The sequence below is a fragment of the Haemorhous mexicanus genome, chromosome 34 (assembly GCF_027477595.1).
Source record: "Haemorhous mexicanus isolate bHaeMex1 chromosome 34, bHaeMex1.pri, whole genome shotgun sequence".
In the NCBI taxonomy this organism is placed as follows: domain Eukaryota; kingdom Metazoa; phylum Chordata; class Aves; order Passeriformes; family Fringillidae; genus Haemorhous; species Haemorhous mexicanus.
In genome coordinates, this window is record NC_082374.1 from 976,458 (window position 1) to 989,514 (window position 13,057).

Here is a 13,057-nt window from a genome sequence, read left to right on the forward strand (position 1 = left end):
CGCGTTCCCTGCACGGAGCTCAGCAGCGAGAAGAACCCCTCCTGTTCGGGGGACCCCCCCGAGGGGGACCCCCCATCCGGAGACCCCCCCTGTGGGAACAGAGAGTCAGGGACCCCCCCCCCAAACAGGGAACCCCTCCTGTTCGGGGGACCCCCCCGAGGGGGACCCCCCATCCGGAGACCCCCCCTGTGGGAACAGAGAGTCAGGGACCCCCCCCCAAACAGGGAACCCCCAAACAGGGAACCCCTCCTGCCCGGGGGACCCCCCGCGGGGGACCCCCTCCCCCCTTTGGGGACAGCGAGTGAGGGACCCTCCCAAAAAAAGGGAACCCCCCCCAAACAGAGACCCCCCCCCCCCAAACCAGGGAACCCCTCCTGCCCGGGGACCCCCCCACTCTGGGACCCCCCCCCCCAAAGGGCAGCCCCGCCCCCTTGTACCGCCCCCGCCGGTGACCCCCCCCCCAAATGTGGGGGGCGCCCTCGGTGATCCCCCGGGATGCCCCAAAACCCCCTGGGGATACCCCCGGACCCCCAAAACCCCCCTGGAGTTACCCCAAACTCCCCGGGACACCCCAACCCCCCCCTGGGGATACCCCCGGACCCCAAAACCCCCCCGGGGTTACCCCAAACTCCCCGGGACACCCCCAAACCCCCCTGGGGATACCCCCGGACCCCAACCCCCCCCCCGGGGTTACCCCAAACCCCCCGGGACACCCCCAACCCCCCCGGGATATCCCCGGACCCCAAAACCCCCCCGGGGTTACCCCAAACTCCCCGGGACACCCCCAAACCCCCCCTGGGGATACCCCCGGACCCCAAAACCCCCCCGGGGTTACCCCAAACTCCCCGGGACACCCCCAAACCCCCCCTGGGGATACCCCCGGACCCCAAACCCCCCCCGGGGTTACCCCAAACCCCCCGGAACACCCCCAACCCCCCCCCCGGGATATCCCCGGGTGCCCCCAGACCTCTAAAACCCACTCAGGCGTACCCCCAGACCCCCCAAACCACATCCAGGGGTACCCCCGCCCCCCCCCGTGCCCCCCCGAGACCACAAAACCCCTCCAGGGATATCCCCAAACCCCCCCGGGGGTATCCCCGGACCCCCAAACCCCCCCGGGGTTCCCCCCGGACACCCCTGTGCCCTCCCGCAGCCCCCAACCCCCCCCGGCGATACCCCAAACCCCCCGAGAATAACCCCGAACCCCCCAAATCCCCCTGGGGGTACCCGAAGCCCCCCCCAGGGGTGCCCCCAGACCCCCCGGGGGTCCCCCCGAACCCCCCCTGCCCCCCGGCCCCCCCTCACTCCGGCGCGCTCGGGCTCGGTGCCCCCCGGGGCCGCCATGGCGGGTGGGGGGAGCGACCCCCGCGGGGCCTCTTATGGCGGCTGGGGACAGGGGGGGACAGGGGGGGACACGGGGACAGGGGGGGACAGGGAGGGGACACGGGGACAGGGGAGGGACACAGGGACGGGGGGGGGGACACGGGGACAGGGGGGGACAGGGGGAGGGGGACAGGGGAGGGACAGGCGGGGACGGGGGGGGACACGGGGGACGGGGGGGGACACAGGGAAAGGGGGGACGGGGGGGACACGGGGACAGGGGGACGAGGGGGATACTGGGACGGGGGGAGACAGGGGGGACACTGGGATAGGGGGGCACGGGGACAGGGGGACGGGGGGGACAGTGGGGCGACTCGGGGACGGGGGGGACACGGGGAGGGACACGAGGGGCATTGGGGGGGACACGGGGAGGGGACAAGGGGACAGCAGGAACACGGACACGGGGAGGGGACATTGGGGGAGGGGACAGTGGAGATGGGGGGGTGCGGAGTGGGACAGGGGGGAGACAGCGGGGACACTGAGGGGGGACAGGGGGGACGGGGAGGGGGACATTGGGGACGGGGGGGGGACAGAGGGACAGGGGGGGACATTGGGGACGGGGGGGACATTGGGGAATGGGAGGGCCGGGGGGGGCACCCGTGGGTGCCGGGGGGGTGCACCCGTGGGTGCTGCGTGTGCGCACAGCGGCTGCGGATGCTGCGGGCTGGGGGTCCCGTGGGTGCTGTGGGGTCCCCGTGGGGTCACTATGGGTGCTCTGGGGTCCCATGGGTGCTCTGCGGGGTCCCGTGGGTGCTTTGGGGTCCCCGTGGGTGCTGTGGGGTCTCGTGGGTGCTGTGGGGTCACCATGGGGTCACTATGGGTGCTCTGGGGTCCCATGGGTGCTCTGCGAGGTCCGGTGGGTGCTGTGGGGTCCCCGTGGGGTCACTATGGGTGCTCTGGGGTCCCATGGGTGCTCTGCGAGGTCCCGTGGGTGCTGTGGGGTCCCCGTGGGTGCTGTGGGGTCCCGTGGGTGCTGTGGGGTTCCCGTGGTGTCACTATGGGTGCTCTGGGGTCCCATGGGTGCTCTGCGGGGTCCCGTGGGTGCTGTGGGGTCCCCGTGGGTGCTGTGGGGTCACCATGGGGTCACTATGGGGGCTCTGGCGTCCCATGGGTGCTCTGGGGTCCCCGTGGGTGCTGTGGGATCGCTGTGGGTGCTGTGGGGTCGCCATGGGGTTCCCATGGGTGCTATGGGGTCCCATGGATGCTCTGGGGGGTCCCCATGGGGTCCGTGAGTCCCGGTGGGTGCTGTGGGGTTCCCATGGGTGCTGTGGGTTCTCCGTGGGTGTTTTGGGGTTCCCATGGGGGCTCTGGGGTCACCATGGTGTCCCATGGGTGCTGTAGGGTTCCTCTGGGTGCTCTGGGGTCCCGGTGGGTGCTGTGGGGTTTATGGGTGCTGCGGGATCGCTGTGGGTGCTGTGGGGTCTCTATGGGGTCCCTGTGGGTGCTGTGGGGTCCCGTGGGTGCTGTGGAGTTCCTGTGGGTGTTCTGGGGTCCCCGTGGGTGCTGTGGGGTCCCATGGGTGCTGTGGGGTCTCCATGAGGTTCCCGTGGGTGCTGTGAGGTTCCCATGGGTGCTGTGGGGTTTATGGGTGCTGTGAGGGTTCCGTGGGGTCTCCATGGGTACTTTGGAGCCCCCGTGGGCGCTCTGGGGGTCCCATGGGTGCTTTGGGGTTCCCATGGGTGCTGGGGGGGTCCTATGGGGTCCCATGGGTGCTCTGGGGGTCTCCATAGGGTCCCGTGGGTGCTGTGGGATCGCTGTGGCTGCTGTGGGGTCCCTGTGGGTTCCCATGGGTGCTCTGGGGTTCCCATGGGTGCTGTGGGTTCCCATGGGTGCTCTGGGGGGGTCCCCGTGGGTTCCCATGGGTGCTCTGGGGGGGTCCCCGTGGGTTCCCATGGGTGCTCTGGGGTTCCCATGGGTGCTGTGGGGTCCCATGGGTGCTGTGGGGGGGTCCCCGTGGGTTCCCGTGGGTGCTCTGGGGGGGATCCCCGTGGGTGCCGTTGTCCACGTGTCCCCTCCCCGTGTCCCCCCCCCGATGTCCCCTCCCCATGTCCCCCCCCCCGCCATGTCCCCCCCGCCCCTCCCCCGCCCCCGCGCGTCCCCAATCCGCCCCTGGCAGCCGCGAGCAATTAACGAAATGGCTCTTAATGAATTACACCCATTAACGGCGGCGCTTAATGAATTACACCCATTTAAATTAATTATAGCTCAATTAATTATTGCTCTTAATTAATTACAGCCGTTAGAGGTGGCTCTTAATTAATTACAGCCATCAAACCCCCCGGGTGGGGACACTGGGGGGACATCGGAGACATTGGAGGGACAGTGGAGGGGACAATGAAGGGACACCGGGGGACACTGGGGACACTGAGGGGGCATTTGGGGACACGTCGGGACACGAGATCACCCTGTGCCCGTGTCACTGCCCCGGGGAGTGTCACCCAATGTCCCCAGTGCCACTCAGTGTCCCCAGTGTCCCCTCAGTGTCCCCAGTGCCACTCAGTGTCCCCAGTGTCCCCCGTGACACTCAGTGTCCTCAGTGTCCCCTCAGTGTCCCCAGTGCCCCTCAGTGTCCCCAGTGCCCCCAGTGCCACTCAGTGTCCCCAGTGTCCCCTCAGTATCCCCAGTGCCACTCAATGTCCCCCCAATGTCCCCAATGTCCCCAGTGCCCCTCAGTGTCCCCAATGTCCCGTCAGTGTCCCCAGGGTCCCTCCAATGGGACAGAGGTGACATAAAGAGGAGACACTGAGGGGGGGGACAGAGAGGGGACAGGGGATAAAGGAGGGACACTGAGGGACACTGAGGGGACACGGAGGGAACACGGAGGGACACGAGACCCCCCGCGGGTGGCCCTGGGGCCGGGGTGGCAGCGCTGTCCCCAAGGGCTGGAACATGGGACAGGGACACAGAGGGGACAGAGCTGGAGATGGCCCCGAGGGACAGGAGGGGACACTGGGGGGACACTGGGGACATTTAGGGACACTGAGGAGACATTGGGGACAATGGGGGAGGCACTGGGGTGACACTGGGGGGACACTGGGGACAGCAAGGGGACATTGGGGACACTAAGGTGTCACTGGGGTGGCAGTGGGGGGACATTGGGGACAACGGGGAGAGCCAGGGGACATTGGGGACATTGAGGACACTGAGGGGACACTGAGGGGACACTGGGGTGCACCGGGGGGGACAATGGGGGACAATTGGGGTGGCACTGGGGGACACTGGGGACATTGGGGACACTGGGGAGACACTGGGGATATTGAGGACAGCCAGGGGACACAGGGGGGGGCAGAGGGGGGACACTGGGGGACAATTGGGGTGGCACTGGAGGGCGGGCATTGGTGACATTGGGGGGACACTGGGGACATTGGGGACATTGAGGACAGCCAGGGGACATTGGAGTGGCACTGGGGGACACTGGGGTGGCACTGGGGGGCCCTGGGGACATTGGGGGGACACTGGGGAGACATTGGGGACATTGAGGACAGCCAGGGGACACTGGAGGGGGAACCGGGGGGACACTAGGGGACAGTTGGTGTGGCACTGGGGGGCGGGCATTGGTGACATTGGGCGGACACTGGGGACATTGAGGACAGCCAGGGGACATTGGAGTGGCACTGGGGGACACTGGGGTAGCACTGGGGGGCGCTGGGGACATTGGGGGGACACTGGGGAGACACTGGGGTGGCCCCGGGGCTGTCCCGAGTGCCCCCGGGGGTGCCCCAGGTGCCATCAGTGACACGGGGGGTGTCCTCCGCCCCCCCCCCCCCCCCCCCCCACGGCTGGCCCTGTCCCTCTGTGTCCCCCCCCAGTCCCAGGTGTCCCCCGGGGTGGGGGGGGGGGGGTCACCCCTCGCCCTTCCCCCCCTCCTCCCCGCAATGACGTCATTGCGGAGCCGCGCCCCTCCCCCAGCCCAGCTGGCGGCCCAGGTGCTCCGGAGGGGAGGGGCGGGGGGCCCGCGGTGCCACCAGATGTCCCCAAAGTCCCCAGAACCCCCGCCCGTGTCCCCTGGGGGCGGGGCTTCACTTAGGGGGCGTGGTCTCGCTAACAGAGCCCCGCCCTCCGCGCAGACCCCGCCCCCAGCGCGCTTTACGGCCGTGTCAGGTCGGTGCCGCGCTTTACGGCCGCTTTACGGCGGTGTCGCGCGGAGCACCGGGATCGCTGTCAGGTCGGTCCTGGGGGGTTCCGGGGGTCTCTCCCTCCATCCACGGGCACCGGCAGCGCTCCAGCCGTGCTCCAGCCCCTCCCGGTGCCCCTCCCGGTGCTCCCACCCCCCTCCCCGCCGCCTCCCGCTCCCCTCTGGGCGGTGCCGCAGCCCCGCATCCCCCGAGCGCTGCGGCGGGACCGGGACCCCTCAGAGCTCCCCGACCATTCGAGACCCCTCAGACCCTTCTTAAACCACCTCAGACCCCCCTAAACCACCCCAGACCGTCCCTAATCCCCCTCAGACCCTCCTTAAACCCCCCCAGACCCTTCTTAAACCACCTCAGACCCTTCCTAAACCCTCTCAAACCATCTCTTAACCCCCTCAGACCCTCTCTAAACCCCCCTCAGACCTTCCCTAACCCCCTCTGGCCCTCCCTAAACCCCCTCAGACCCTCCTTTAACCCCCTCAGACCCACTCAAATCCCCCTGAGACCCTCCTTAAACCCCCCCAGACCCTTCTTAAACCCCCCCAGACCCTCCTTAAACCCCCTCAGACCCTCCCTAAACCCCCTCAGATCCTCTCTAAACCCCCTCCGACCCACCCTAAGCCCCCTCAGAGTCCCTCTAACCCACCCTAGGTCCCCCTCAATCCCTCTCCAGCACCCCCCTGACCCCATTTCTCCCCCCCAGGCCGCCATGGGCTCCTGTTTCACCCGTGGCAGGTCCCCGGTGCTGGAGCGCGCCCTGGGCCGGCCCCGCTCCGAGCTCTCCCTGGCAAAAATCCCCCTCCAACCTCCCTCACATCCCCTGCAACCCCCCTGTGACCCCCTCAAATCCCCCTGAGACCTTCCTTAAACCCCCCCAGACCCTTCTTACCCCCCTCAGACCCTTCTTAAATCACCTCAGACCCTTCCTAAAACCCTCAGACCCTCCCTAAACCCTCTCAAACCATCCCTTAACCCCTTCAGACCCTTCCTAAACCCCCTTCAGACCTTCCCTAAACCCCCTCAGACCTTCCCTAAACCCCCTCAGACCTTCCCTAACCCCCTCTGACCCACCCTAAACCCCTTCAGACCCCCCTAAACCACCCCAGACCCTCCTTTAACCCCCTCAGACCCTCCTTTAACCCCCTCAGACCCACTCAAATCCCCCTGAGACCCTCCTTTAACCCCCCCAGACCCTTCTTAACCCCCTCAGACCCTTCTTAAACCACCTCAGACCCTTCCTAAACCCCCTCAGATCCTCCCTAAACCCTCTCAAACCATCCCTTAACCCCCTCAGACCCCCCTAAACCACCCTAGACCCTCCCTAATCTCCCTCAGACCCTCCTTTAACCCCCTCAGACCCACTCAAATCGCCCCCAGACCCTCCTTAAACCCCCCCAGACCCTCCTTAAACCCCCCCTAGCCCCACCCTAAGCCCCCTCAGAGTCCCTCTAACCCACCCTAGGTCCCCCTCAATCCCTCTCCAGCAGCCCCCTGACCCCGTGTCTCCCCCCCAGGCCGCCATGGACTCCCGTTTCACCCGTGGCAGGTCCCCGGTGCTGGAGCGCGCCCTGGGCCGGCCCCGCTCCGAGCTCTCGCTGGCAAAAATCCCCCTCCAACCTCCCTCACATCCCCTGCAACCCCCCTGTGACCCCCTCAAATCCCCCTGAGACCTTCCTTAAACCCCCCCAGACCCTTCTTACCCCCCTCAGACCTTCCCTAACCCCCTCTGACTCACCCTAAACACCTTCAGACCCCCCTAAACCACCCCAGACCCTCCCTAATCCCCCTCAGACCCTCCCTAATCCCCCTCAGAGCCACTCAAATCCCCCTGAGACCCTCCTTTAACCCCCCCAGACCCTTCTTAACCCCCTCAGACCCTTCTTAAACCACCTCCGACCCTTTCTAAACCCCCTCAGATCCTCCCTAAACCCTCTCAAACCATCCCTTAACCCCCTCAGACCCCCCTAAACCACCCCAGACCCTCCCTAATCTCCCTCAGACCCTCCTTTAACCCCCTCAGACCCACTCAAATCGCCCCCAGACCCTCCTTAAACCCCCCCAGACCCTCCTTAAACCCCCCCTAGCCCCACCCTAAGCCCCCTCAGAGTCTCTCTAACCCACCCTAGGTCCCCCTCAATCCCTCTCCAGCAGCCCCCTGACCCCGTGTCTCCCCCCCAGGCCGCCATGGACTCCCGTTTCACCCGCGGCAAGTCCCCGGTGCTGGAGCGCGCCCTGGGCCGGCCCCGCTCCGAGCTCTCCCTGGCCGCCTTCGCGCTGCTCTTCTCGGAGCTGGTGCAGTACTGCCAGCGCCGCGTGGCCTCGGTGGCCGAGCTGCAGGCCCGCCTGGCCCAGCTGGGCCACCACGTGGGGCTGCGAGCCCTGGACGCGCTGGTGGCCCGCGAGAGGCCGGGCAGGCGCGAGACCAAGGTGCTGGGCGTGCTGCTGTTCGTGAAGGGCCCGCTGTGGCGGGCGCTGTTCGGGCGCGAGGCCGACAAGCTGGAGCAGGCCAACGACGACGAGCGCACGTTCTACGTGATCGAGAGGGAGCCCGTGGTGAACACGTTCGTGTCGGTGCCGCGCGAGAACAGCTCGCTGAACTGCGCCGCCTTCGCCGCCGGGCTGCTGGAGGCCGTGCTGGGCGCCGCCGGCTTCCCCGCCCGCGTCAGCGCCCACTGGCACAAGGGCACCACGCTCATGATCAAGTTCGACGAGGCCGTGATCGCCCGGGATAAGAGCCTGGAGGGACGCTGAGATGAGGGGAATGGCCTGGAGAGGGGTGGGGACACGGGGGTGGGAGGGATGGGGACACTGTGGAACAGGGCTGTGAGGGATGGGGACAGCGGGGGACAGCCTGGAGAGGGATGGGGACACTGTGGAACAGGGCTGTGAGGGATGGGGACAGCCTGGAGAGGGGTGGGGACAGCCTGGAGGGACACTGAGACATGGAGGACAGCCTGGAGAGGGGTGGGGACAGCCTGGAGGGATGCTGAGATGGGGGGGACATGGGGACATGGGGGTGGGAGGGACAGGGATGGCCTTGAGAGGGATGGGGACAGCCCGGCATTGTCACACAGTGTCACAGGGACGGGGCAGTGAGGGACAGGGACAGCCTGGAGAGGGATGGGCACACCATGGCCTTGTCACACAGCTGTGAGGGACAAGGCCAGGAGGGGTAAAGAGCCTGGAGGGGGACAGGGACAGGGACACGGGGACAGGGACATTGTGGGATGGGGACAGTGCAGCCGTGTCACTGACTCCTTGAGGGATGGTAGCCTTTGGGGACATCAGAGCTTCTTTGTGTCCCTCAGCTCAGGTGGCCCTAGGGGACATCACAGCCACTCTGTGTCCCTTACCTGTGTTCCTGTCCCCGAGGTGGCCCTTGGGGACATTGGAGCTGCTGTGTGTCCCTTGTTCCTGTCCCCGAGGTGGCCCTTGGGGACATTGGAGCCGCTCTGTGTCCCTCGTTCCGGTCCCCGAGGTGGCCCTTGGGGACACTCGTGTCACCATAAACTGCCTTTGTCCCTCCTGTGGCCTCGTCTCGTCTTTGCCTGGGGACATTTTGGGGTGGCTTTGTGTCCCCGGCGTGTCCCCTGTGTCCCCTGGAGCCCTGTGGGGACATCTTCCACCCCCGTGGGGACAGAAGGACATCTGCCATCCCTTGGGGACATCGGGGTGTTGCTTGCTGGAGATGTCCCAGTGCCCCTGGTGCCACCACCCTGTGACCCCCCCCAGTGTCATCGTTGTCCCCGTGTCCCCCCAAAGTGGGGGTGGAGGGGGGTTTGGGGTGGATTTGGGGTGGGGGTTTGGGGTTTTTTAGGGTTTTGTGAGGTTTTTGGGGGGCTTTTTATAGGAGGAGTTTTTTTGTTGTATGGGGGGGGTGGTTTCTTTTTGGGTTTTTTAGGGGTTTTTGGGGTTTTTTTTGGTGGTTTGTTTTGGGTGGTTTTGGAGTTTTCAAAGGTTTTATTTAGGGGTTTTGTAATTTTTTGGGGGGGTTGGTGGTTTTTTGAGTTTTTTTGGGTTTTTTGGTGGGTTTTTTGTGTGCTTTTTGAGGTTTTTAAAGGTTTATTTTGGGGTTTTGGGATTTTTGGGGGGGTTGGTTTTTTTTTGTTTGTTTTTTTTTGGGGTTTTTTTTATGAGGTTTTTTTGTTTTGTTTTTGTTTGTTTTTGTGGTTTTGGGTCTTTTTTAGGGTTTTAGGGGGGTTTTGTGTGGTTTTGGGGGAGTTGTGTTTTGAGGGGAGGTTTTGTTTTGTGGGGTTTTTTTGTTTGTTTTGGGGGGGTTGGGGTTTTTGGAGGTATTTTTGAGGTTTTGAGTTGAATGTTTTTCTTCTGTTGTTTTGGGGGGGGTTTGGGTTTTTTCCTGTTTTTTTTGGGGAGCCCGGGGGATCTCAGCGATGCTTTGCGGTCCTCCCCGCCGCCAGGGGGCGCCGCGTCCCCTCCTCGGCCCTTCCGGCACTTCCGCTTCCGCCCCTCGCCGCTTCCGGTTCCGCCGCCATTGCCCGGGCGCGGAGCTGCCGCCATGGGCGCTCACCTGGGCCGGCGCTACCTGTGGGACGCCGAGGCCGAGCCCGACCCGCTGCACATGCCGTCCTTCCCCGCCGAGCTGGGCATGCCGGGCCGCCAGCAGCGCGGTCAGTGCGGGGACACCGCCACGCCATGGGGGGGACACCGGGAGGGGACACGGCGACACGGCGGGGGGGGGGCGGGGCGCGGTGGCCTTGGGGTGTCCCCGCCCTCGCGTGACCCCGGTGACCTCTCGGCGTGCCCCCCACCCCCGCGTGTCATGCCGGTGCCACCCCCTGTGTCCCCACTCTGTCCCCAGCCCTGTCCCCAGGTGCCACACGGGTGTCGCTGTCCCTGCACTGCCACCCCGTGTCCCCGCTGTGTCACACCCTGTCCCCTGTTTGTCCCCATTCCCGGGTCGCCCTGAGTGTCCTTGAGTGTCCCCGAGTGTCCCTGAATGTCCTTGAGTGTCCCTGTTCCCCTCTGTGTCCGTGTCCCCAAGTGTCTCTGACTGTCATTGTCCCTTCTGTCCCCTCTCTGTGACAGCCATGGTGGCCTTGGCAGTACAGCTGGCCCAGGGCCGTGTGTCCCTGGGTGTCACTGAGTGTCCCTGACTGTCCTTGTCCCCTCTGTCCCCTGTGTGTCCCAGCCATGGTGGCCTCAGCAGCCCAACTGTCCCATGATGTCCCCTCTGTCCCCTCTCTGGTGACAGCCATGGTGGCCTCAGCAGCCCAGCTGTCCTGGGGTGTCCCTGGGTGTCACTGAGTGTCCCTGACTGTCCTTGTCCCCTCTGTGTCCCAGCCATGGTGGCCTCAGCAGCCTGGCTGACCGCTGCCCATGTGCCCCTGGGTGTCACTGGTTGTCCCTGACTGTCCTTGTCCCCTCTGTCCCCCAGCCATGGTGGCCTCGGCACCCCAGCTGTCCCAGGGTGTCCCTGGGTGTCACTGGTTGTCCCTGACTGTCACTGTCCCCTCTGTCCCCCAGCCATGGTGGCCTCGGCGGCGCAGCTGGCCGCTGCCCGCGTGCCCCTGGAGCAGAGGGATTTCTGCGGGCACCACCTGCTGCGCCTGCTGCGCTGCCAGCGCGACAACTTCCCCGTGCCCTGGGGGTGCCACGCGCTGCGCCACGCCTGGGACAGCTGCCAGCACCACGAGTGAGTGACATGGGGACACTGGGGACAGCATGGGGGGACACGGCTGGGACAGCTGCCAGCACCAGGAGTGAGTGACACGGGGACATTGGGGACAGTGTGGGGGGCATTAGGGGACATGGCTGGGACAGCTGCCAGCACCACGAGTAAGGGACAGGGACATTGGGGTCATGGGGGGGCATTGGGGACATGATTGGGACATCGTGGTGACATGGTGGGACAGGGCTGGGACAGCTGCCAGCATGAGTGACTGATGGGGACATGGGGGACAGTGTGGGGACATCATGGGGGGGACAGCTTCCCTGTGCCATGGGGATGCCACGCGCTGCGCCACGCCTGGGACAGCTGCCAGCACCAGGAGTGAGTGACATGGGGACATTGGGGACAGCATGGGGACATAGGGACAGTGTGGGGGGCATTAGGGGACATGGCTGGGACAGCTGCCAGCACCAGGAGTGAGTGACATGGGGACATTGGGGACAGCATGGGGACATGGGGACAGTGTGGGGGGACATGCCTGGGACAGCTGCCAGCACCAGGAGCGAGTGACACGGGGACATTTGGGACAGCATGGGGACATGGGGACAGCGTGGGGGGCATTAGGGGACATGGCTGGGACAGCTGCCAGCACCAGGAGTGAGTGACACGGGGACATTTGGGACAGCATGGGGACATGGGGACAGTGTGGGGGGCATTAGGGGACATGGCTGGGACAGCTGCCAGCACCAGGAGTGAGTGACATGGGGACATTGAGGACAGCATGGGGACATTGGGGAGAAACGGCTGGGACAGCTGCCAGCACCATGAGTGAGTGATGGGGACAGTGGGGACATTGGGGACATCCTGGGGGGACACGGCTGGGACAGCTGCCAGCATTAGGAGCAGGACATGGGGACACAGAGATGTGTCTGTGGGGTGATGGGGACATGGGAGGGGCTTGGGGACACAGGGTGGTGACATGGTCACACGGTGACACATGGTGACACAGTGACAGGGTGAACCAGGGCGACACAGTGACAGGGTGACAGGCGGTGACAGGCGGTGACAGGCGGTGACAGTGCCACCCCTGTCCCAGCTACGTGATGCGCATGAAGGAGTTTGAGCGCGAGCGGCGCCTGCGGCTGCGGCAGCAACGGCTGAGACGGCGCCACGGGGACAGCGAGTGACAAACGGGGACAGCGAGGGACAAACAGGGGACAGCGGGGACATCGAGGGACACACGGGACACCGGGGACAGCGAGGGACAAACAGGGGACAGCGGGGGACACACGGGACAGCGGGGGACAAACAGGACACCGTGGGGACACCGGGGACTGCAAGTGACACCCAGGACACTGAGTGACACCTGAGTGACACTGAGTGACACCTGGGGACACTGAGTGATACCAGTGACACCGAGTGACACACGGGGACACCGAGTGACACTGGCAGCACTGAGTGATATCTGGGACTCTGAGTGACACCGAGTGACTCCTGGGGAACCGAGTGACACTGAGTGACACCCGAGTGACATCTGGGACATCGAGTGATACCGGCAACACCAAGTGACAGCTGGGACACTGAGTGACACTGGAGTGACACCAGGGACACTCAGTGGCACCCTGGACACCACGGTGACACTGCAGTGACACCGAGTGACACCCAAGTGACACCGAGTGACACCCAAGTGACACCGAGTGACACCCAAGTGACACTGGCAACACCGAGTGACATCTGGGACACCGCAGTGACCCCGAGTGACACCCCGGTGACGGTGACACGAGGCCACCCCGCGCAATAAAGCTGTCAAGTGACACCGCGCTGGCTCGTCACTGGGCTGGGGACATCGCGAAGCCACTGCCCCCTCCCAGCCTGGGGACAGCAGGATTGTCCCCAGGGGTGGCCCTCACCCCCCCGT

At 65.5% G+C, this 13,057-nt stretch overlaps 2 protein-coding genes across 3 annotated transcripts; both read left to right on the forward strand.

Annotated features, from left to right (window-relative positions):
- The first annotated feature begins 5,465 nt into the window (after positions 1-5,465).
- On the forward strand, positions 5,466-9,036 carry TRAPPC5 (trafficking protein particle complex subunit 5). 2 transcript variants are annotated; one of them, XR_009490049.1, is made up of 3 exons: positions 5,466-5,545; positions 7,689-8,882; positions 8,936-9,036. XR_009490049.1 is itself a non-coding variant. In XM_059872244.1 (2 exons), the coding sequence occupies exon 2, from the start codon at positions 7,695-7,697 to the stop codon at positions 8,259-8,261; it is 567 nt and encodes a 188-aa protein (XP_059728227.1). In that variant the 5' UTR covers positions 5,466-5,545; positions 7,689-7,694; the 3' UTR covers positions 8,262-9,036. The 2 variants fall into 2 exon arrangements, 1 of the variants encoding a protein (XP_059728227.1); XM_059872244.1 differs by having other exon boundaries at positions 7,689-9,036.
- A 939-nt stretch (positions 9,037-9,975) lies between these two features.
- Positions 9,976-12,955, forward strand: NDUFB7 (NADH:ubiquinone oxidoreductase subunit B7). Its single transcript, XM_059872238.1, has 3 exons — positions 9,976-10,138; positions 10,995-11,163; positions 12,236-12,955. The coding sequence occupies exons 1-3, from the start codon at positions 10,027-10,029 to the stop codon at positions 12,324-12,326; spliced, it is 372 nt and encodes a 123-aa protein (XP_059728221.1). The 5' UTR covers positions 9,976-10,026; the 3' UTR covers positions 12,327-12,955.
- The last annotated feature ends 102 nt before the right edge of the window (positions 12,956-13,057 follow it).

Excerpts from the sequence above, each read along its gene's own strand:
- TRAPPC5 (XM_059872244.1), top strand. The coding sequence starts at position 7,695 with ATGGACTCCCGTTTCACCCGCGGCAAGTCCCCGGTGCTGGAGCGCGCC.
- NDUFB7 (XM_059872238.1), top strand. The coding sequence starts at position 10,027 with ATGGGCGCTCACCTGGGCCGGCGCTACCTGTGGGACGCCGAGGCCGAG. Across the intron at positions 10,139-10,994 it reads GCCGGGCCGCCAGCAGCGCG|CCATGGTGGCCTCGGCGGCG; the intron begins GTCAGTGCGGGG and ends TCTGTCCCCCAG. Across the intron at positions 11,164-12,235 it reads GACAGCTGCCAGCACCACGA|CTACGTGATGCGCATGAAGG; the intron begins GTGAGTGACATG and ends CCCCTGTCCCAG.